We start from the raw sequence: 20,964 nt of genomic DNA on the forward strand, positions 1-20,964 counted from the left end.
TGGATGTGGGGTCAAAATGGAGTTGTGCTGAAAACCTCCACCACTTTCCTCCACTGGGGGGAGCTTTGGGTATTGGACAACCACCCACATTGGCCACCTCCACTGCCAGGAGCCATTGTTCCAGAGTTGGTCCTGAAAAAGGCAAAGTGAAACAACCCAGAAGTTCCGTTTTACCCACCCACCCCGTCTCCTAACCTTCCTTCTGCTTCTCCCCAAAGCTGGGGCTTTTACTCTAGAGGCAGTGGCATTTTCCAAAGAGCATGGGAGCTGGAGTCAGAAGACCTGAAGCGGAATCCCTGTTCTTCTATCTACTACCTGTGTGACCTTGGACAAGGCACAACCTTTCTGAAACTTTCAGTTTCCTCACCTGTACAATAAGGGGGTTGGGCTAGATGATTCCTCATGGTCCCTGCCAACTCTCAGTCCCCTAATCCTAGGTCCCTATGGCCCATTTTTTAAATACCGGGATTTTCATCCTGTTTCTTGTTTCCTCCCACCTCCATTAAATTTTCCAACTCCAGTGAAGGGCTATGACTTTTCTTCTATCACTTTTTAAGGAGCTGGGGGACAGGAGGGGGGAGGAAAAAATGAAGATTTTTATATTTTACTCTATTTAACATTCGAATTTCTGCCAGTGCTATTCACTGCTTTTCAAAGGCTCTCTTTAGCTGTTTCCGCCTTGATGTTCTTACTCATTCTGTGGATACTAGGGATCGTTTACAAACAGCTATCTGTTCACCTTGGTGGTATTACTGTTTTATAGGGGGAAATGTATCTATCTTCTCTCTCTGTCGTACTGTATAGATTTTTACATGCACTGCAGGGCCTTGAGTCTCCTAAGAAACCTGTCCTCCTTCCACACCGTAGCAAGCGTGGGGAACCAACCAAAAAACTTTCAGGACTCATCAGCTTTTGCAGCTGGCTACAGAGACGGAGCTGGACATTTTTCTTTCTCGAGCTGGGCTCTGAATTGAGCAACAATATATTCTTTCTTTGTTCTAAATAAATAACTAACAATGTAGCACTTGTAGATGTAACTTTAGTAATCGAGTGCACAGCTGGGCTTTTCTTGCCTTATTGAAACTTGTAAGGAAAGGAAACGGCAAAAACAGCAGCTGATGCAAATGCCTCGATTTAGCAAATAACTTTTAACCCAGCAAGCCTTCACCTGAATGTTTCTGAAAATTAGAATCTGTAAGTGGTACAAAGTGTTTTACTGTTCACACAGGATGATTTTGCAGCTGGTTATGTGCTGTAAATGACTTGCTGGAATGACTTTTTTTTTAATCTCAACTGAAACCTGGCATCATTTTTTTTTTTGAGACTATGGCAAATGTGTGGGTCCCTGATACAGATTACGATCTTCAGCCCTGTTCCAGCAGTACTGGGTCCGAGGTCTTCAGGGGACCACACATTTTTTTAAGAATAGTCCTTACTCAACTTTCAGGTCATTCTGGCTTTTACCACCAGGAAGACATGTATCAAGAGTTGACTGTGGAGCTGTTTTTAATTACACAATAAAGAACTGTTTCGCACTTCATCCAGACCGCTGTTGTACTGCACTCTACAGTGGGACTAGTGGCCAGAAGGGAGACTCCAATCGAGGCAACCTGGTTTCTCTACCTCTGTACTATCCTCCCTCGCTCCTTTCATACTCACCTTGTTCTCTAAGGCTGCCCATCTCCCAGCCCTGAATGGAGTCGGGTTCTTTAAAAGAGTATCCTTGCTGAATTCCCACACCCCCATCCAACCACACCCAAGCTAGTCTGAATCTCAGTGGCAGGGTTCTGACATTCAAGGAGTGAGACAATTGAGTCAAGCAAATTGCCAATCATAGGGAACCCACCTTAGGCATGTTAGTTGCCCAAGGGATGCTTGTCAGTGACTGTGGGATGGTGCAAAAGGTTATGACGAGTCAGGAGACCTGGATTTTAATTCTGCTTCTTAACCTTACTACTTTTAGCCTCCTTGGGCCTCAGTTTCCTCAACTGAGAAATGAAAGAGTTGGACTAAATGGCCTCTTAGGTCCCCTTGAGTTCTTGATCTGTGATCCAATATCTATCAGATTACTCAAAGGAAGGATGGGATAAAGGACAGCTAGGGGGCACAGTGGATGTTGGCCCTGGAGTCAGGAGGACCTGAGTTCAAATCTGACAGATACTTACTAGATGTGCGACCCTGGACAAGTCACTTAACCCTGTTTGCCTCAGTTTCCTCATTTGTAAAATGAGCTAGAGAAGGAAATGACAAACCACTCCAATATCTTTGCCAAGAAAACCCCAAATGGGGTCATGAAGAGTTTGAAATGACTCAACAATAACAACAAGGATGAGATGGACAGATCAGAGAGGCAAGTTCTAGTATCACAGCTTCAACATCATCTCTTCCCCAAACCGACACTTGCTGTGTGTGACCAACACACAGAACATGACATGGTGTGTACACATAGCTTGTACCACTAACCATGCCCACATAGCACACTGAAAGGGGGAGGAGATAGCCTTAATGAGCCCAGGGCTGTCTTCAGGTCGCAAAGAAGCACAAGAGATGGACTTTGGTGGAGGAGGCAATGTATGGTGTATGTAATTTACCCTTTTCTTAAAAACTCAAGGTCATTACCCACAACAGGCATTGTACCATGTTGTAATGCAGCGATGCCTTCAAGGACTACTAAATTAAGTGAAGCTATACCAGCTCATACAAGTCATTTAATCTCTCTGGGCCTCAGTTTCTTTATCTGTAAAATGAAAGGGCTGGGCTAAATATTCTTTCAGGTCCTGAAGAATGCCAATATTTTAGGTTGAGATTTGCTCCCAGCAGACATTTTATGCTCTAAGGTTCCTTCTAGACCTCAATTTCCATAGTGTTGGACTTCAAATTTGGAAATGTCCTGACCCAGACGTTTAACTAGCTGTTTGGGGAACTTTACCCTGGTCAAGTCACTTAATGTCAGTTTCTGTTTCTTTGTCTGGAGAAGAAGAATAGCATCTGCCTAATAGGGTTATTTGCATATCAAATGAGAGAATGCGTAAGGTATTTTGCAGACTTTAAATTACCATATAAATATTATTAATACTGTTGCAATATCAACACCATGGGGAACACAGCTCTCTAAAGCTGTTCCCTTTATTCCCCACCCCCTCCTCATTTCACATCGCTCATACATCTTCCCCAATTTATCTTTTGATTATCACTCATATCAGTTGCCAAGTCCAACCTCCCTACATGCCATCTTGATTCTCCACCTCATTATCCCCACTATCATTTATCGTTGTTGCTGTTAGGTCATCTCAGTTGTGTCCAACTCTTTGTGACCCCATCTGGGGTTTCCTTGGCAAAGATACTTGGAGTGGTTCGCTATTTCCTCCAGCTTATTTTACAAATGAGGAAACTGAGGCAAACAGCATTAAGTGGCTTGCCCAGGGTCACACAGCTAGTATCTGAGGCCAGATTTGAACTCAGGTTTTCCTGATTCCACACTCTATCCCCTTTGCCACCAAGTTGCCTTATGTGCCTGGCACATAATAAGTGCTTAATAAATTATATTGGTGACTTACTGACTGACTGTAGCTTCCTGTGCTCCCAAATCAAAAAATAAGTAAGCATTTCTTAAGCTTACTATGCACCAGGTATTCATTCTTCCAGTTCTTTCCAAATATTCTCTGCACAGCAAATAAGACTCCATTGCACACTTGCTATATACCCTCCCAATAATAGCTAATCTTCCACCAAATCCTTTGTACACCAGAAACATTCCTACTCCCTGGCACCCCTAAAAATCCTAGTGGAAATGCCAGTGTAATTCATCACTGCCCAGAGCAGCTGATCCTGTGGCAAAGAGAGCAATATGAGGCTAGACAGGCCAAGGGACTGTGGCGAACCCAGACCCTGGATGCCCTTATGCCAGCCTCTAGACACCATGCCATCTGCCTGCCTTACCACACTTTTATGGAGCCATTGGGAATCCCTCAGTAACTGTTTAAGAAACACATTGTCATCACCTCTGGAAAGAAGAGCTTTCTGCCTTTGCCCTTTCTAAGACACAGTTTCTGTCAAAGAAGGAAGCCTTCATTCAATCTCCACACATCCAATCTCAGAGCAGACTGGTCGTTTTCATGCTGGATCCAAGGGGACCCAGAGGCCTTCTATCTAGTCCACCCCATACTGGGACAGGAATCTCCTCTGCAATGTTACTAAGTGGCCCACCCAAGCTTTGTTTAGATGAGGGGGAACTTGCTACCTTCTGAGGCTCTCCATTCTATTCTGGGGTAAGCTGAAATTTTGAGAAGTTTTTATGACCAGGGCTTGTAGCCAAGCAGGAGAAAGCTAATTCCTTTTCCACATGACAGTCCTTCAAACACAGACAATGATCACAACTCTCAATCCCCAAGTCTTTTCTCCTCCATCCTAAATAGTCCTGGATGACCTTCTTTTGACTCTCTCTGGTTTGCAATTGTCCTTCCTAAAACACAGACCATGATACTACAAATCGGGCCTGAGCAAAGCAGAGGGCACTGGGACTCTCTCCTCCCTCATTCTGTATCATATACCTCTTCCTAGGGCAGCTAGGTGGTACAGTGCATAGAGCACCAGCCCTGAAGTCAGGAAGACTTAAGTTCAAATCTAACCTCAGACATTCACTAGTTGTGTGACCCTGGGCAAGTCATTTAACCTCTGTCTGCTTCAGTTCCTTCAGCACAATGGGGACAATAGCAGCAACTACCTCACCGTGTTCTTGGCCAGATCAAGTAAGATAGTATTTGTAGAACTTAGCACATAGTAGGCAGACAGTGGGTGCTTAATAAATGCTCATCTGCCCACATATGCCTCTGTTATGTTCTGGAGGAGACCTTGGATTTCCCAGAGCCCGGGTCAGGGAAGTGGTGCTTCCCTGGTCACTACCACCCAGGAAACCCTTCGACCACGGGCCTTCCTCAACCTTCCATCTGTTGTCCAGGAACCATCCAAAACACGGAACAGCTCAGAAACTGAAAGCTGGCCATCAGGAGATAGGACTTTTGGCCACAGCAATTCATGGAAACCGTTAGGGCCCTTGGGATCAGGAGATCTGGATTTGAATTTCAGCTCTGATACTTAGCGATCACATGACCCTAAAACAAACTTTAAAATGCTATATAAATGCTAGGTCTTCACCAGTGCCCATCACATAGCACATGCTTAATAAATGATAGTTGACTGAAAATACCACAAAGTCTTCATATGCCCATTTTACAGATAAGGAAACTGAGGTTCAGGGGATGGGTTGTTACCCACTTATTATTATTAATTACACCAGATGGAATAACCGACAAACAGACTCAGATTTGGCACCTCCTTGTTCTGGGTGCCTGCTCACCCCGTAACCTGCTGCGAGCAGCTAAGCCTCCAGAGTCTGGGCCAGAGCCCAGCTATGACAGAGAAGGAAGTCTCTTAGGTTTGATAATGTGGATTTGGGTGAGGCTACATCATGAGACAGGCAGTAACAGAGTTAGGGAATAGAATCTAGGCCTTGGTACAAATCAATGTTTCTTGCTACCTCATCTTAGCAAACTAAAATAGGGGAAGAGGGAGAGAAAGATGAAGAAAGGAGTCTTTTAGACAAAGCCCTCAACCATCTGGGGTTGGGAAGACAGAAGCAGTGACCAAAGACCCAGGGCTGGAACCCAATGGACAGATTCCAAATTGGGAAGTAGGAAGTGAAGGCTGAGGGGATAGCATTTATCTCTCATACTTGAATAGTAATATCCTGTAATGATAATAACAGGTCTTATTTCTATTGCATTTTAAGATACAAAGTACTTCCTCATAATAATTGTTGGAAAACAGCTCTAGATTTGAAGGCAGAGGACCTGAGTTCAAATCTCAGTTTTTCCGCTTCCTACTTGAATGATGGTGAACTGGTACCTTCCTAACTAACAACTGGGAGGATAAAGAAGAGACTTCACGGAGCTGATCTCCATCTCTAGGTCTCAGTTTCCTCATCTGCCAGACAAGAGAGTACAAGTCTCTGGGATTCCTTCCCGCCCTCAAGAGTCAGTCAATAGTCAGACATTCTGTCACACACTTTCTACTGCCATGCTTCCTCCCAGGCAGCCCCAGACAATTCCTCACAGTCACCCACATGCACTAAGACTCCTGAGCACCTCCCTTCCCAGGTAACCCCAATTTCTTCCCATCCCTCTCCTCTCACCCCATCACCATTGACAGAAGGCAGCTGTCACATGAGCAGCCAGCTAAAATATTTTCACACTGAAGTGAATCATTTTGAAGCCTGGGAAAGTGTGAATAACGTAATTAACACCTCATTGGGCTCTGCAGCTCAGTTCTGACTTCCTGAGAAGTCCTTTCTTATGACAGGAGGCCCCCAGTCCCTGTTTGGTGTGTGCTAGGGAACAAAGACGTAGAAATGAACCAACCCAAAAGGGCCGGCTGAGTGGTGCCACCTGGCCTCTCTCAGGATGTGGCCTAACCCGAATCCACATTATCAAACCTAAGAGACTTCTTTCTCTGTCATAGCTGGGCTCCGGCCCAGGCTCTGGAGGCTTAGCTGCTGGCACGGGGTTACAAGGTGAACAGGCACCCAAAACAAGGAGGTGCCAAGTCTGGGTCTGTTTGTCAGCTGTTCCATCTGCTATAATTAATAATAACAATACTTTTTAAATTTCAAAGTCAGCAATTCTGGTGCTAAGGGTCCTCTTCCCACCAATAACAACCTTCTCAGTTAATAAATGGCATTTGAAGTTTGCTATGGCCCAAATTTTTATCACCCTGTATTCAGTCAAACTGGCAGTGAGCCTCTCTGAATCTGGCCAGGCTGGTCATGAAATAACAAATTTAGAGATGGAAGAAAGCTTCAAGGCCAGCAAGCAAACTCCCTGTTTTACAAATGAGGAAAAAGGCAACACTTGAACCCAGATCTGCAGAGGGACAGTTGAACCCCAGTCACATGCTCAAAGCCTTTCTCAGTTGCTGAAGCTGGCCAAAGCTTGTGGTGTGCTAGCAAGGCCTTCAAGCAGCCACCTTATCTCCACCTCATGATAAAATAGTGCAGGAAGATCTTAGAAGCTGCCTAATCAAGATATAGCTACCATCTTCACAGAACTTCAAAACTTCGAAAGCACTTTTTCATAACTTCCACTAGGTTTAGTAGAATACATTCTTATCTCATTTCCTTAGTGAGGAAACAAGCTCAGGAAAGTTATGTCAAGTGCCTCAGGTTACAAGGATACAAAGTGGCGAGAATCAGTAATAACAAGAATAGTTCACATGGTGCTCAAAGAGTTACAAAATGAGCTACATTATTGTATAATTAATAATTGATATATTGTGGTTATTTTGTTGTCGTTTTTGTTCAATTGCTTCAGTCATGTCTGACTCTCCATGATCCCATTTTGGAGTTATCTTGGCAAAGATACCGAAGTAGTTTGCCATTTCCTTCTCCAGTTCATTTTACTGATGAAGAAACTGAGGCAAACAGAGTTAAGTGACTTGCCTAGGGTTACATGGCTAGCGTCTGAGACCAGATTTGAACTCATGGAGATGAGTCTTCCTGATTCCAAGGCAGTGTTCACATCTTTTGTGCCATCTAGATGCATTTATAATTATTATTGCATATCATTATATTATTAATTATATAATGATATATTAATGTTTATAACAACATGTAATATGTTAGCATGCAACAATGTATGTTGTATCATTAATGGCATAATGATATTAATGTATAATAAATTTATATTGTGTAATTAATAATATAATTATATTACATATCATTAATATATCATACATATATTTGTTGTTCAGTCATTTCCAATTCTTCATGACCCCAATCGGGGTATCACACAGCTAGCAAGCGTCTGAAGCCACATTTGAACTCAGGAAGATGAGTCTTCATGACTTCTGGCCCAGCATTCTAACCACTGAGCCACCTAGCTGCCCTATAGAGGACTGGATCTGGATTCTAAGTAAATTAGCCCTTTCTGTCGGCAGCCTGGCTTGGTTTGAAATCCAAGGAATATGACACCTCTCTTCCAGCTACCACCTGGTGGTGCCCCCTCCCCTTTCCAAATTCCTTTTAAGTTTTGTCTCCTCCCCTTTAAATTGTAAGACCCTTGAAGGCAGGGGCTGTCTTTTTTTTTTTTTTAATTTGCATCCCCAGCACTTAGCGTAGTTCCTGGCACCTAATCGGTGCTTAATAAATGTTTACTGTATTGCACTGCTTACAGGAAGGAACACGGTCAAATCTAGGCTTTAGGAAAATCATTTTAGCAACTGCATGGAGGGTGGATTAAAACGAGAAAGACTGGAGGCAAGGAGACCAAGTACGAGGCTATTGCGATAATCCAGAGGAAAGCTGTATTGTGTTGTGTTGTGTTGTGCTGTATTGTGACGTTGCATTGCATTGTGTTGCATTGTGTTGTGTTGTGTCGCATTATAATAAAAAATCATTTCAAAGGGGAGAGGTGCTAATAATGGCCTTAAATGCCTGGCTGAGGAGTTTGTATTTTACCCCAGGTTCCCCAAGGGAGCCACTGAAGATTTTTTTTTTGGAGGGATGACATGATCAGACCTGCGTTTTAAGAATATTGGTTTGGCAGCTGGAATATCAGTTTAGAGGATAGAGTAGAGAAGAGGGAACTCAGAGATGGGGAGATGAAGTAGAAAGCTATTCCAATAGTTCAGGAGAAAGGTGATAAAGGCTTGACTTAGAGTAGAGATTGCTGAGTGGAGAGAGAGGGCCAGATGCAAATGTTCGATTTGAACCAAATGCCCAAAACATGCCAGGATCTGATAAGAAGCCCAGGTGGAGGCAGCTTGGAGTTGCAATAGCTTCCAGGGGACACCCTGGGTATCAGATGAGCCTACTCAACCTATTTCTGGGAAACAAGGTGCTAAGAAAAGACTCTTTGCAAGCCCCACCTCCTACTGATCAACAATCAAGTTGAGACAGTGATCCCAGTGGGAAAAAAGGAAAGAGGGCAGGGAGGGGTTGGTAACCTGATTTCAGATAAAGCAGCTGGAAGCAAGGGTGGGGGGTAAATGATAATAATAATTACTACTATTATTAAAATAATGATAATAGCTAACATTTACATAACACCTACTATGCACCAGACACTGTACTAAGCACTTTATAAATATTTCATTTGGTTCTCACGATAAAACTGAGGTAGACAAAGTTGTAGTGACATACCCAGGGTCACCCAGCTAGGAAGTGTCTCTGGCTGGATTTGAAATCTGGTCTTCCTGACTCCAGGCCCAGTGCCACTGTCACTGTGACACCTAGCTGCTTCATCTCAGCCCAGATGAGGGAAATAGAAAGGGAAAAGGAGGCAAGACATTTGCCTTCCTCTCTTATGGATTTGTGACCTCATGAAAGATGGATGAGTAGCTCTGAAAAGGGCTCAGGAAAAAATTAAACCAACTCTGAGATACTCCCTCATACGTATCAGATTGACTATATGACATAGAAGGAAAATGATGAATACTGGAGGGGATGTGGGAAAACTGGGACATTAATGCACTGTTAGTGAAGTTGTGAACTGATCCAACCACTCTGTAGAGCAATTTGGAACTATTCCCAAAGGGCTATAAAACGGTGCCTACCCTTGGATCCAATTCCACTTCTAAGTCTATATCCCAAATAGATCCAAAAAAAGGAAGGACCTATTTGTACAAAAATATTTATATCTTTTTGTGAATCCAAGTTGGAATGAAGAATTATAAATCAAAGAGATGCCCATCAATTGGGGAACGGCTAAACAAGCTATGGTATGTGATTGTAATGGAATATTTTCGTACTATAAGAAATGACAAGCAGGATGATCTCAGAAAAACCTGGAAAGGTTTTTACATGAACCAATGCAAAGTGAAGTGAACAGAACTGGGAGAACTTTATACACAATGTACACAATGGCAATATTGTTCAGTGGAGAACTGTGAATGACTTTGCTATTCTGTGTTAGTAAGCAAAATGGCCTTTGTTTTCTTTGATTAATTGAGTGTATTTCATCGAGTCTTACTAAGTGCTAAGCCCCAGGGCCCAAACCCCTATTAGGTATAAAACCTTAGTGGGTGTGGATTGGCAACTAAGGTGGGGCCCAAGGTAGGGCTAACTCCAGGGAGGGCCTAGTTTACATGTCTGGGAGAGCAGAGGCTGTCAGACCATGTGGGTTTAAGTCCGCCTCTTTGTGACGATTCTAGGTCACGTGGGTGAGTCACATGTGTGACTCACCCCTGATGCTGAAAAAGATATAAAAACCAAGGGTTGGCTGTCTGTTCTTTGGAGCTCCCTTACCCACAGCAGTGGTGGTGCGTGTGACTCTGGGCCAGCCCTTGTTCTGAGCTCCCGGGTTGAAGCTAGATGTTGGTAACTATGAATTGTATTGGGTCTGTCTGTTGATATTTGTAATTTGTTTGTATTTTGTTCTGAAGTTCAGGGTGCTGGCTTTTTCCCCCTGAACTAAATGAATGCTGTCTGTATGCTGAATTAAAGTAAACTTGTCAACCCCTTCAACCTTGCTTTCCTTATTAAAGCAGATCAAAAGAACCTGTGCTTTCCCAGCGTGCCGGCAGCTTTCTGGGTGCTGGCTGTGGGTGGATCTTACACCCCCACAGAAGCTGCTAGCCGCATTGTTGAAACATACTCTCAGCAATAAAATGATCCAAGACAATCTCAAAGACCTAATGATATTACCCACCTCCCGAGAAAAAATTGATATTATTTGAAGACAGACGGAAGCTTATTTTTCACTTTCTTTTTTTTTCTTTTATTTGATATCTGATTGCTTACCATCACAGGGAGTGAGGGAAGGAAGGGAGGGAGGGAAAGAATTTGGAACTCAAAACTAAAAAAAAAAAAGTTTTAAAATTGTTTTAGCATGAAATTGGTGGGGGGGAGGAAACAATATATATACACATTTGGAGGGGGGAAGGCAGGGCAATTGGGGTTAAGTGACTTGCCCAAGGTCACACAGCTAGTGTGTCAAATGTCTCAGGCTGGATTTGAACTCAGGTCCTCCTGACTCGAGGGCCAATGCTCTACTCAGCTACCTAGTTGCCTACATATATGTATATGTATGTATGTATGTATTATGTAATATATATGTGTATATAGTTTTTTTTTTAAAGAGCTCAGCAAGCCCTCACACCAGAAGTGCTAGTCCTTCCTGAACACCCCATAGGTGTCTACCTGGCACCTAACTCTCACCTATGGTTCCAAGAAGCCGTAGCATGCACAGCAGCCACACCCTGGTAAAACTTTCTCAGCAGATGGGCTAAATCTGGTTGAGGGTAACTGACAGGTCCAAAATCCTTGGGTGAGTTAGGGGGTGTCTACCCCAAGAATGTGAAGACTTTGCCTGATGCAATAGGAAGATAAGAACAATCTGGGTTTGGCTGGGTTGATGTCTCCATGCTGCTGTCTTGATTCCTCCCACGGGCCTGTTTTGTATTGTTGTATTTGGTTGGTGGCTCTGGGAGTGGAAAAGGAAGTAGGGAAAGTAAGCATAGTATGCAGGGAAAGGGAAGTATTACAACTATTGATTGGATTTATGCAGGCAAAAGTAAGCAAGGAGTCCAGGATGATGCACCAAGGAAGGAGCCTGGATGGGAGGATGAAGGTTGGTCTGGCCAAATTAGGAGGGACACCTGGAAGTGCTGACTATTACAATGTTTTATTATCCTTGCGAGGGGAGTTACAGGGTCTGGAATGTCTGGGCAGTCCAATCCAGCAGCACAGTGGGATACTCACACCTACACACACACACACAACAGAAATCATGAGAGGGGGGAAGAAGGAGTGGTCCATATGGGGAGATGAGGGAAATGCTCAGCCCCACCACATCATGGGTATCCTTCTTCTCAAGCACCTTCAGTGATGGTCTGTCTCCAGGTAAAGAGTAGCCCTGTCCTGTTGGAGCTGGGCATTTTATTCTCTCACAGGGGCTTATCAGGAGAGGGGCAACCCCAGAGGTCTAGCTGTTGGGTTTTTTGAATGATGCCAGTGTTCCCACCAAGCCGCCTTAAACTAGGGTTGGGGGCCCAACAGGAGTGGGAAATCTGTGGCCTCAAGGCCACATCTTCGTGGCCACAGGTTCCCCACCCCTGGCCCAGACAGTCAGTCTAAGGCTTGCTCATTGCCCAGTGGTACCCTGGACAGTAATCAGAAAGTTGGGAAGTGGAGAGGGTTTGAGGAAAAAGATAACAAGTTCTGTTTTAGATGTACCTATAAGATGACATCCAGTTTGAGACACTAATATGTAGGTGGTGATGTGAGACTAGAGCTCAGGAACCAGTGCAGGAATTATTGTTCTCATTCTAGAGAGAAGGAAATTGAGGTTTCCACAAGTGAAGGGACTTGTCCCCAGGCACACAAGTGTCTGGTGGCACCTGTGCAGGAAGCATGTTGTAGGTTTCCAGTTTGGAGAATGAGCCAGACTTGGCATCACTTCAAACCTATAATGCCCTCATTAACACTGTGGACCAAGAGCCAAGCTGGACAGATGCAGATAAGTTTTAGAGACAGACTATGAGATAGAGTGGGGAGCCATGATAATGACCAACCAATGCCTATCTGGAACAGTGGCAGAAGGTTCCTCCTTGGACTGGCAGATAGTGGCACTGAGAACCTTGATCTGCTCCAGGGATTCTGGTCCTCCACTAAATCTCAAGTGGAATCCCAGGAGGCAGAGATTTCACCAGCTGTCCTGAGTTTGCAAGGCCTGTGAGCCAAACTTGTGGTATGGGAAATGGAGCTCACCAGGAGGGGTTCTCTCTGATCTTGGCTTTGCTAAAGGTCTAGATTAAAATCCTTCTTGTGTTCCTTACTCTTAAATAAGCTGTTCTAAAGTTTTGTGCTTGTTAGTCTAATGCTTGCAGTCAGTTAATAAACATTTATTTAGTGCCTACTAAGTGCCAGGCACTGTGCTAAGAGTTGAGGGCCATCATAGGGACATGAACCAGATCCTGATGTTTCCATACAATCATGTCCTTGAGTGGAGGCATCAATTATAGAGATTATTAGAGGATTCTCAAAATTGAATCCAGATACACAGATTATCAAAAGAATCATAGAGTGTCAGAGAGGGCAAGAGCCCCAAAGGCCATCTAGTCCAAGCATACTGAACACAAGTCCACTCTACTAAATCCCTGTCAGGTGGTTACACAGCCTGCCTCTGCTTGAAGACATTCTATGAGAGGGAGCCCACAAGGTCCCAAGGCTGCCCACTTGGCTTGTAGATGATGACACTTCTCGGGTGGTTTACTCTTATAACATGCATTTTCATTGTTATTCCAACATTTGCCTATTATTCATTTGTTAGGCCACTGAGGGTGTGATAGTAAAACAAAGACAAAACAGAGAAAGCCCTGGCCAGTCTACTGTACAAGATAAGGGGATACAATAGGGAGGAGAATGCAAGGGGCAAAGCTTCACACTTGATCTAGGTCTTGAAATATGCCTCTCTCCATTGCTCCTGGTTCTGTCCTCTCCAGTCAAAACACAAGAAGTCTAGTCCTTCTATGAGGCAACTAGGTGGGCCTGAAGTCAGGAAGACTTGGGTTCAAATCTGGATTCAGATGCTTACTAGCTGTGTGACCTTAGACAAGTCACTTAACTTCTGCCTACCTCAGTTTCTTCAATTGTAAAATGAGGATAATAAAACTGCCTGCCTCAGTTTCCTCAACTGTAAAATTAGGATAATAAAATGGCCTGCCTCAGTTTCCTCAACTGTAAAATAGGGATAATAATACTACTGACCCCCCCCCAGGGTTGTTATGAGGATCAAATGAGAAAATATTTGTAAAGCACTTCGCACTCAGTGCCTGACACATAGTTAAGTGCTAAGTAAATGTTCTCTATCATTGCTTTTCTTGTTCTAGTCCACATTTTAGCTGGTTAAATATTAAGTTATCTGAGATTACTCCCACTCATGAGAGCGAGCGAGCAATACTGTAATGCAAAGAATTGGATAGAGAGGATCTGAATGGAGACACAGAGACACAAAAATTAAATGCACCGAAAATGGGTGCATTTGAATGAATTATTTTCCACAGAAATATTATTAAACAAGCATAGTTATTTGTATTGATCTTTGATGTTAAGTTTCTAATGGGGTAGGGAGGGTTGGTCAGGACCTGTAATTTTGCTGATGTAAACATTTCCCAGGGAGAAAATTCCCTCTGCCAATACAGATCAGTGACTCTTTTACAACTTAAGGCTTAAAGAGCTGCATAGGGCACCAAAAGGTTATAGGATTTGCCCAGGGTTACAAAACCAGGGGCTAGAGCGCTGGCCCTGGAGTCAGGAGGACCTGAATTCAAAGTCAGCCTCAGATACTAACCATGTGACCCTGGGTCAGTCATTTAACCTCATTCGCCTCAGTTTCCTCGTCCACAAAATGAGCTGGAGAAGGAAATGGCCAGTATCTCTGCCATGCAAACCCCAGCTGGGATCACAAAGAATCAGACATGAGTGAACAACAACATCTTGTTTGCATGTAGTTGTTTATATGTTATCTTCTCCATTTGACTGGGAGTTCCTTGGAAGCGGGGTCTGTTTTTGCCTTTCTTTGTATCCCAACACTTCACACGGTGCCTGGCACATCGTGTTTGTTGACTAACTAACTGACATCTCTTCCCCAGGCTGAACATCTCTAGTTTCTTCAGACAACTTTCATTTGAGGGCTACTTTCCAGCAACTGCCTGGCTTCAGGCCAGAGCAAAAAAAGGCCAGGATGAGCCCTTGCCAGGGTCTGAGTCTCGGACTTGACAGACGATTCTCACCCCAGCCTCTCTGCTCTTCCAGAGACAGCAGTGTGGGTGAGCCAGACTTCCAAACCAGTTTCTCTTTTGCTTCTTGCTGTCTTTCTGTACTTCCTCTTTTGACAGACTCCTCCCAATCTGAGCCCTCTCTGACAGCCAACCACCTGGGTCTTCCAGTGGGGGAACCCTAGCTGGCCAATCACAGGGCAATGGGAACCCTTGCCAATGACTTCCTCCTTCAGGCCCCAGGGTGCCCCAGACAGGAGGGGAGCTCTCTCTCCCTCTCCCTGCCAATGCCTGTCCTCTGACTCCCAAAGCCATGAAAGAGACAGACCCAGGAGCCCCTGGGCAGGAGGCACTGGAGCTTTTCCAAGACTACATCACTTACTACCGGGCAGGAGGCCGAGATGGAAGGCTGTGGGCCTGCAGGCAGCCAGCTGTCACCCAGAAGGCCAGGAAGCTCCTGGCCTCAGGGGCCAGGCAGCCCCGAGGACTTTGCTTGTATGAGGAGGCAGTGACTGGGGGCTCCTGCCAGGGGCTTCTGGGACAAGGAGAGGATGTATGTCCAAGGCTGGTGCCAGCACTGGAATTCCTGGAGCTCATATGTGTCAACCTCTTTCTCCTCCCTTGGAGGAGAGAAATAAAGTCACTGAAGGTAGGTACTGATCCCAGCAAATAAGAGACTGACCATCAGGGCTTTTAACTTAGTTATCAGCCCTGAGTCAGGCTCGGAGGTGGGAGAGGAGTGCGGGGGAGAAGGGAGGGGAGTCTGCAGAGAAGAGGAAGGGATGAAAAGGGAAGGGAAAGGAGGGGAAGGATTAAGAGGGTAAAGGTGGGATCCTTCGGCTCCTTAGGAGTCAGAATCATGGTACCATTAGGTTCAATGCTAGAAGTCCAGCCTAGCCCTGACTTCAGCAGGGAAATGGTTTTTAGGAAAATTCCAGAGATGAAGTAAAAAGGAATCAGGAGATCTGGAACTAAATCCTTGGTGCCACCACCTGTGGACTTGAGCAAGTCACCTCTTGGTTCTGTGCCTCAGTTTCCTCATCTGTAAAATGGAGCTAATAAAACTTCCCCAGCCTGCCTCACAGGAGTGTCATGAGAATCCAATGAGATGGTTTATAAAGCACTATGTAAATACAGGGCACTGGGAACCCCTGACAAGGACTTCCTCCTTTAAGGGGAATATGTAAACATGCAAAGTACCATGTAACTTATTATTAGTCTGGTGGTTATGTGATGGAAAGTCTTTCAACCACGATAGTGACAGCAAATATTTATCAAGATTCTAATATTGTCAAGGTCCTGTTCTCAGCATTGTAGAGCAAAGTGTCCAACGTGGGGCCCCACAGCCTATCATACAACCAGATTAAAATGTAACTGGAAAATATTTAACAAAATAAATAAAAGTACAATATAATAAAGATAACATTATATTCTTGGTGATCCCGTTTCTATTGGAGTTTGCTACCACTGGTGTAGGGCACAGGAATCAAAGTAACTGCTGTTTCTCAGGGAGAATCATAGATTTAGACCTGGAAGGAACCATCAAGTCCCTCCCCCTCTCCCTCCCTCCACCCCCATTATATTACAGATGGGGAAACTGAGGCTGAAGGAGATTAAGTGACTTGCCTGGAATGACACAGCTAATAAGAGTCTGAGGCAGGATTTGAACTCAGATCTTCATGACTCCAAGCCTAGCACTCTATCCATTCATGTCACCTAGTTGTCTTCCAGAGGAGAGCCATAACCAGCACAAGACCACCAGGGGTTTTCCAATGAGCACAGACATGACAGATCACACTACTCCCCCCCCCAAAAAATATTTAATTTGGGGGAACATGCATCTTTCTTTCACATGCTGTTCTATGTAGAGCTGATGGGGTACTACAAGACACACAGGATTGCTGTGGGGATGAAGCAGTTTCCTTCCCCACAAATCACGAAACAACACCTCCTCCATGGTCTCACCACTGACGTACTACTCTCTTACCCTCCCCCACTACCACAACTACATTCAACCATAACAGAAAGTCCCTGGGCTATCTGGTCTGGGCACCTGCCTTGTCCCACGCAAGCCATCTTGGCTTAGTGGTGTGCATCAGGTGTGGGATGTCTGTGAAATTATAATAACCAAGAACGGCCGCAGAGAAGAAGTGAGAAAATGTATGTGCCTCCCTTCTTTGCAGGGGACTAACAACGTGGAACACCATATCCATGTCATGTCTGGTTTGGTTGATAGGATGGTTAGTTTTGCTAACTTGTCTTGTCCCCCATCCCTCCCCACTTTCTTTATCCTTTGATACAAAATATAGTTCTCTGCATGGGGTGGGAGAGGGAGAGAATGTATTTGGAAATGAAAGTGATACAAAACCAAAAAATCAATTCAAGTTTTTTGGTTTTTTTTGAAAGAGCCTTGCACTGAAAGTGAGGACTAAATTGAAGTCCCTTGCTTTGAGATTTACTCCCCATACCAAGCTGAGAAAGTAACTTTCCTTCTCTGGATAGACCTCAGTTTCCCTATCTGTAAAATGAAGTCTGACTTGATCTTTCCATTCCCTGCCAAGTCTTACATTCTATATTCTAATATTCTATGTTTGAAGGTCCTCTCTGGTTCTAACAGTACTATAAGGTACTTCTCAGCTGTGACCTTCTATTCTGTGTTCCAACAAATACCTTCTTTTGTCACGTGCCTTTCAGCTTTAACATTTTACGATCTTTATTCTAGCATTTTTATGGTCTATCTGTAATCTAACATTCTATGTTCTTAGATCCCATTCCACTCTGATTTTCATTGTTTTAATGTCCCTTTCAACTCTATTAGGTTTCTTTGATTTTTGAGGTCGCCAGTCCCATGATTCTATATCTCCGGCCATCAAACCCTGGGGACCCCCAGTTCTCAGACAGTAAGCAGGATCCCCCTCCCTTGATTGTTTGATTTTCCTCAAAGGTTTCCCTCACTCCTAATGCCTTGTTTTGTTTCAGACATTTACAGGTAATTTTGTCTACTCAGTTCGGTCTGTGCTTCCAGAAAACATTGTGGAAATGATCCTGAAGAAAATAGGTTATGTTGCCTTAACAGCCACGGAGTTTTCACTTGTCAGAAAAATAAATGAGGAGGAAGCAATGCAGACAGCATTTGAAATCTTCCTCACCAGAGTTGAATGTGAAACCATCCTTGAAATGTCTCCTGAGTCAGGTCACAGGGAGGAAGTGGGCACCCTTCTACAAAATGCCCAGCCATCCAGGATTCCAGAATGCTCGAAAGACATGGAGACTCATCCCAACCAGGCGGCCAAGCTCATGGGCAAGAGGGAGACAAACAATTTGCTTTCCAACCTAAGGGATGCACAGGACCCAGCAGACAAAGGCAAATTTGAAAGCCCATGGAGTGGGAGAACAGAGGATGGTTGTCATTTGAAATCAGATCTAAGTCTGCCCAGGGGAACATCTCCCACCGAGGTCCTCACCCAGAACCAGGAAGTGGTCCAAGATGTTCACAAGTGTTCAGACAGTGATGAGTTCCTAAACTGCTACAGGGACATCTTCATTGGCCAGATGCCCATCTTCCCCAAGGACCTCCCTCCAAGTAGCCAGAGGAAGCCCCAGTCTCAAGGTAGCTGTACTGACCAAGGCATCTTGGTCTCTGACAAGGCTGCTATGTCCAGAGTTGTCTCCATCCTGCCCCCTCTGGCATGCAGTGGCCCCCAGGCCCTAACAGTCTTTGCAGATCCAACATCTGATGGCCCACAGGTAAGGCCTAAGCCAGCAGAGGTGGCAGGCCTTGGCAGTACCACTAAGCCCACCCACCCAGGCACAGCTCCAGAGTCCCAACCTACCAACATGGCCCTACCCCTTTGTGACAACGCTCCCTGGGAAGATGGCTGGTCCAGTGAGGATGACCTTGATGACCTTTCCTCCTCCTTTAGTAGGCTCCAAATTAAAGCTCACAGTACTGAAAGCCTTGAATATCCTGTTGAAGAGACCAGGAAGGTCAATAAGAGTCAGACTACTGGAAGCCCCAGTCATTCTGAGGGAGGGCACAAGCATCTTGATGTAACTAGTAAAATACATCCCACCACCCAGCCAGGGTCAGAATTACTGTGTGGACCCTGGGAGAATGGCTGTTCTGAGAGCAGGAGGCAGCAACTGCAAGGAACTACACCATCCTTCCGACATGTCCAGGAACCTCCAAACATTACCTACATTCCTCCCAGAAGTCTAGAGGTGCTTGCTCCAGATAGCACCATCAGCACACACCATCAGGATGACTGTCAATGATTGGCTTAAACCCACTGGGTAACAAGGCTTTGAAACATGGGCTAGGCAATGTAATTACACTCCCTGCTTGACTTTCTGAATAGGGACAGTGCCAAGGGCTCTAGGCTGAGGAAGACTGAAGTAAGGAACACAGAAACAACACGTCCTTCCCATTCCCCTTTCAGGTGCTGTCACACAGCCATTCAATCTTATTTCTGCAAGGGAAGAAGAAGGAAGGAAGAAGACAGGAAAGCAGCAATCTAGAAGAGTTCAAAGAATGTGGGACCTGGAGTCAAAAGACCTAGGTTCCAACCCCAGTCCTACATCCATCTCTGGACCTCAGTTTCCTCAGCTTCATGCAAAACAAGTATGTCAGACTAAGGTGCAGCCCAGTGCCAATACTTTTATGTTTTAACATTCTAAGATCTCTTCTAGCTGGCATTCTATGTTCTAAGGTCTCTTCTAGCTCTGATCATTGCTCTATCATTCTATGTCCTAAGGTCCTTTCAAGTTATGACATTCTGTATTCTAAAGTCCTTTCTAGTTTGGGTAGGAAGGAGAATCACAGAGTTTACAGAGATTAGAGATTTCTCAAAGATAATTCAGAGAAGTTTCACTACCACAAGCACAAAGATGGTGAGTTACCACAGAAAGACCTAGGAGTGTATAACCGTGGAAAACTTGACTGTCATGCATTAGCCATGTGACTGTGGGAAGATCACCATATTTCCTTGAGCCTTGGTTTGCTCATCTGCTAAAAGTCAGCAGTAATCTTTGCCCCTTCTCCCTCCCAGGATGGATGTGAAGTCATATATAAATAGGACCAGATAAACACTGGGGAGCTGACATTATGGTGGACCCTTCTGTGGTAGCTGCTGCTACTTGACTCCTTTACTTTCTGCCCCTCCATTCTCCTACCTAGCAGAGGTGATTCCTCTGCCACCTGTGGGCACCAAGGAACCCTGACTTTGGAGTCAAAGAACTAGGTTTGGAGCCTGGCTTCTTTGCCAGCTATTACTATGAGTATCACTTCACCTCTTGTACCTCAGTTTTCTCAAATTTAAAATGAGGGAGTTGTGGTAGATGGTGATTATGGTCCCTTGCAGTTCCAATATTCTTTGATCCTATGAATTCTGTTGCATAGTCTGAGACCAGTCTTGGTCTTGGTTATCACGGAAGCCCCAGGATTAGTGGGTTTTTGGCTCAGCATCATCACTCTTAAGGCTAGTCTCCCTACAGCTGGAAATTTTGGCTTTAAGCCCTTATCTCCCAGTGCCTAAACCTTGAATCTTCATGATGCAGGTTCAGACCTCCTGACATCTTCTGTGCAATTGCCACGATATCACCTAGCTATCCCAGTGCCATCTATGTTTATTGCCTCAACTCTTCCCCACCCTCACCCCTACCCATGACACTGTCCATATTGACATCCCAGATCCTAGACTCTGCTCCAAATGCAGGATCCAGGGTTAGAGTTCCATTCTTTTGCCTGCAATTGATAAGCAAGTTGGACTACAGTTTCTTAAGTTTCCTTCCAGTTCAAACCCCTATGATTTCTGCCTTCTTGGTCTTGAATCTGCTTTCTAAACTCACTTTACTAAGTGGTCATCCCGAGATTAACAGTTGCTGCTTCATGGAATCTGCAACCAACTCTTCAACCCCTGCCTGACCCCACACATCTGCCCTGATGCCTATTTCTGGCCTTCCTCAGTCCAGCGCAGCCCATCCCTGCGATCTAGATTGGGCAATTACTATACTTTTCTAACAAATAGAGAGCAGGGACAATAGGGAGTGCTGTAAAGAACACTGGAGAAGTCCAGGGAATTCTTGTCTGGTTTTGGCACTAGCTGATGCAGCAAGGGACCACAAAAAGAGAAGAGGTGGCAAATGCCAGACAAGCCAAACCACTCTGACCACCACCATGTCCCTTCAGATCCCAGT

At 44.7% G+C, this 20,964-nt stretch overlaps 1 protein-coding gene across 1 annotated transcript; it reads left to right on the top strand.

The window, feature by feature from the left end:
- Nucleotides 1-15,071: 15,071 nt before the first annotated feature.
- On the top strand, nt 15,072-19,509 carry LOC118840726. The gene is made up of 2 exons (XM_036748072.1): nt 15,072-15,418; nt 17,749-19,509. Exons 1-2 carry the CDS (start codon nt 15,083-15,085, stop codon nt 19,042-19,044), a joined length of 1,632 nt encoding a protein of 543 aa, XP_036603967.1. The 5' UTR covers nt 15,072-15,082; the 3' UTR covers nt 19,045-19,509.
- Nucleotides 19,510-20,964: the final 1,455 nt, after the last annotated feature.

The sequence above is a fragment of the Trichosurus vulpecula genome, chromosome 3, assembly GCF_011100635.1.
Source record: "Trichosurus vulpecula isolate mTriVul1 chromosome 3, mTriVul1.pri, whole genome shotgun sequence".
Lineage (NCBI taxonomy): Eukaryota > Metazoa > Chordata > Mammalia > Diprotodontia > Phalangeridae > Trichosurus > Trichosurus vulpecula.

Excerpts from the sequence above, each read along its gene's own strand:
- LOC118840726 (XM_036748072.1), top strand. The coding sequence starts at position 15,083 with ATGAAAGAGACAGACCCAGGAGCCCCTGGGCAGGAGGCACTGGAGCTT. Across the intron at positions 15,419-17,748 it reads GAGAAATAAAGTCACTGAAG|ACATTTACAGGTAATTTTGT; the intron begins GTAGGTACTGAT and ends GTTTTGTTTCAG.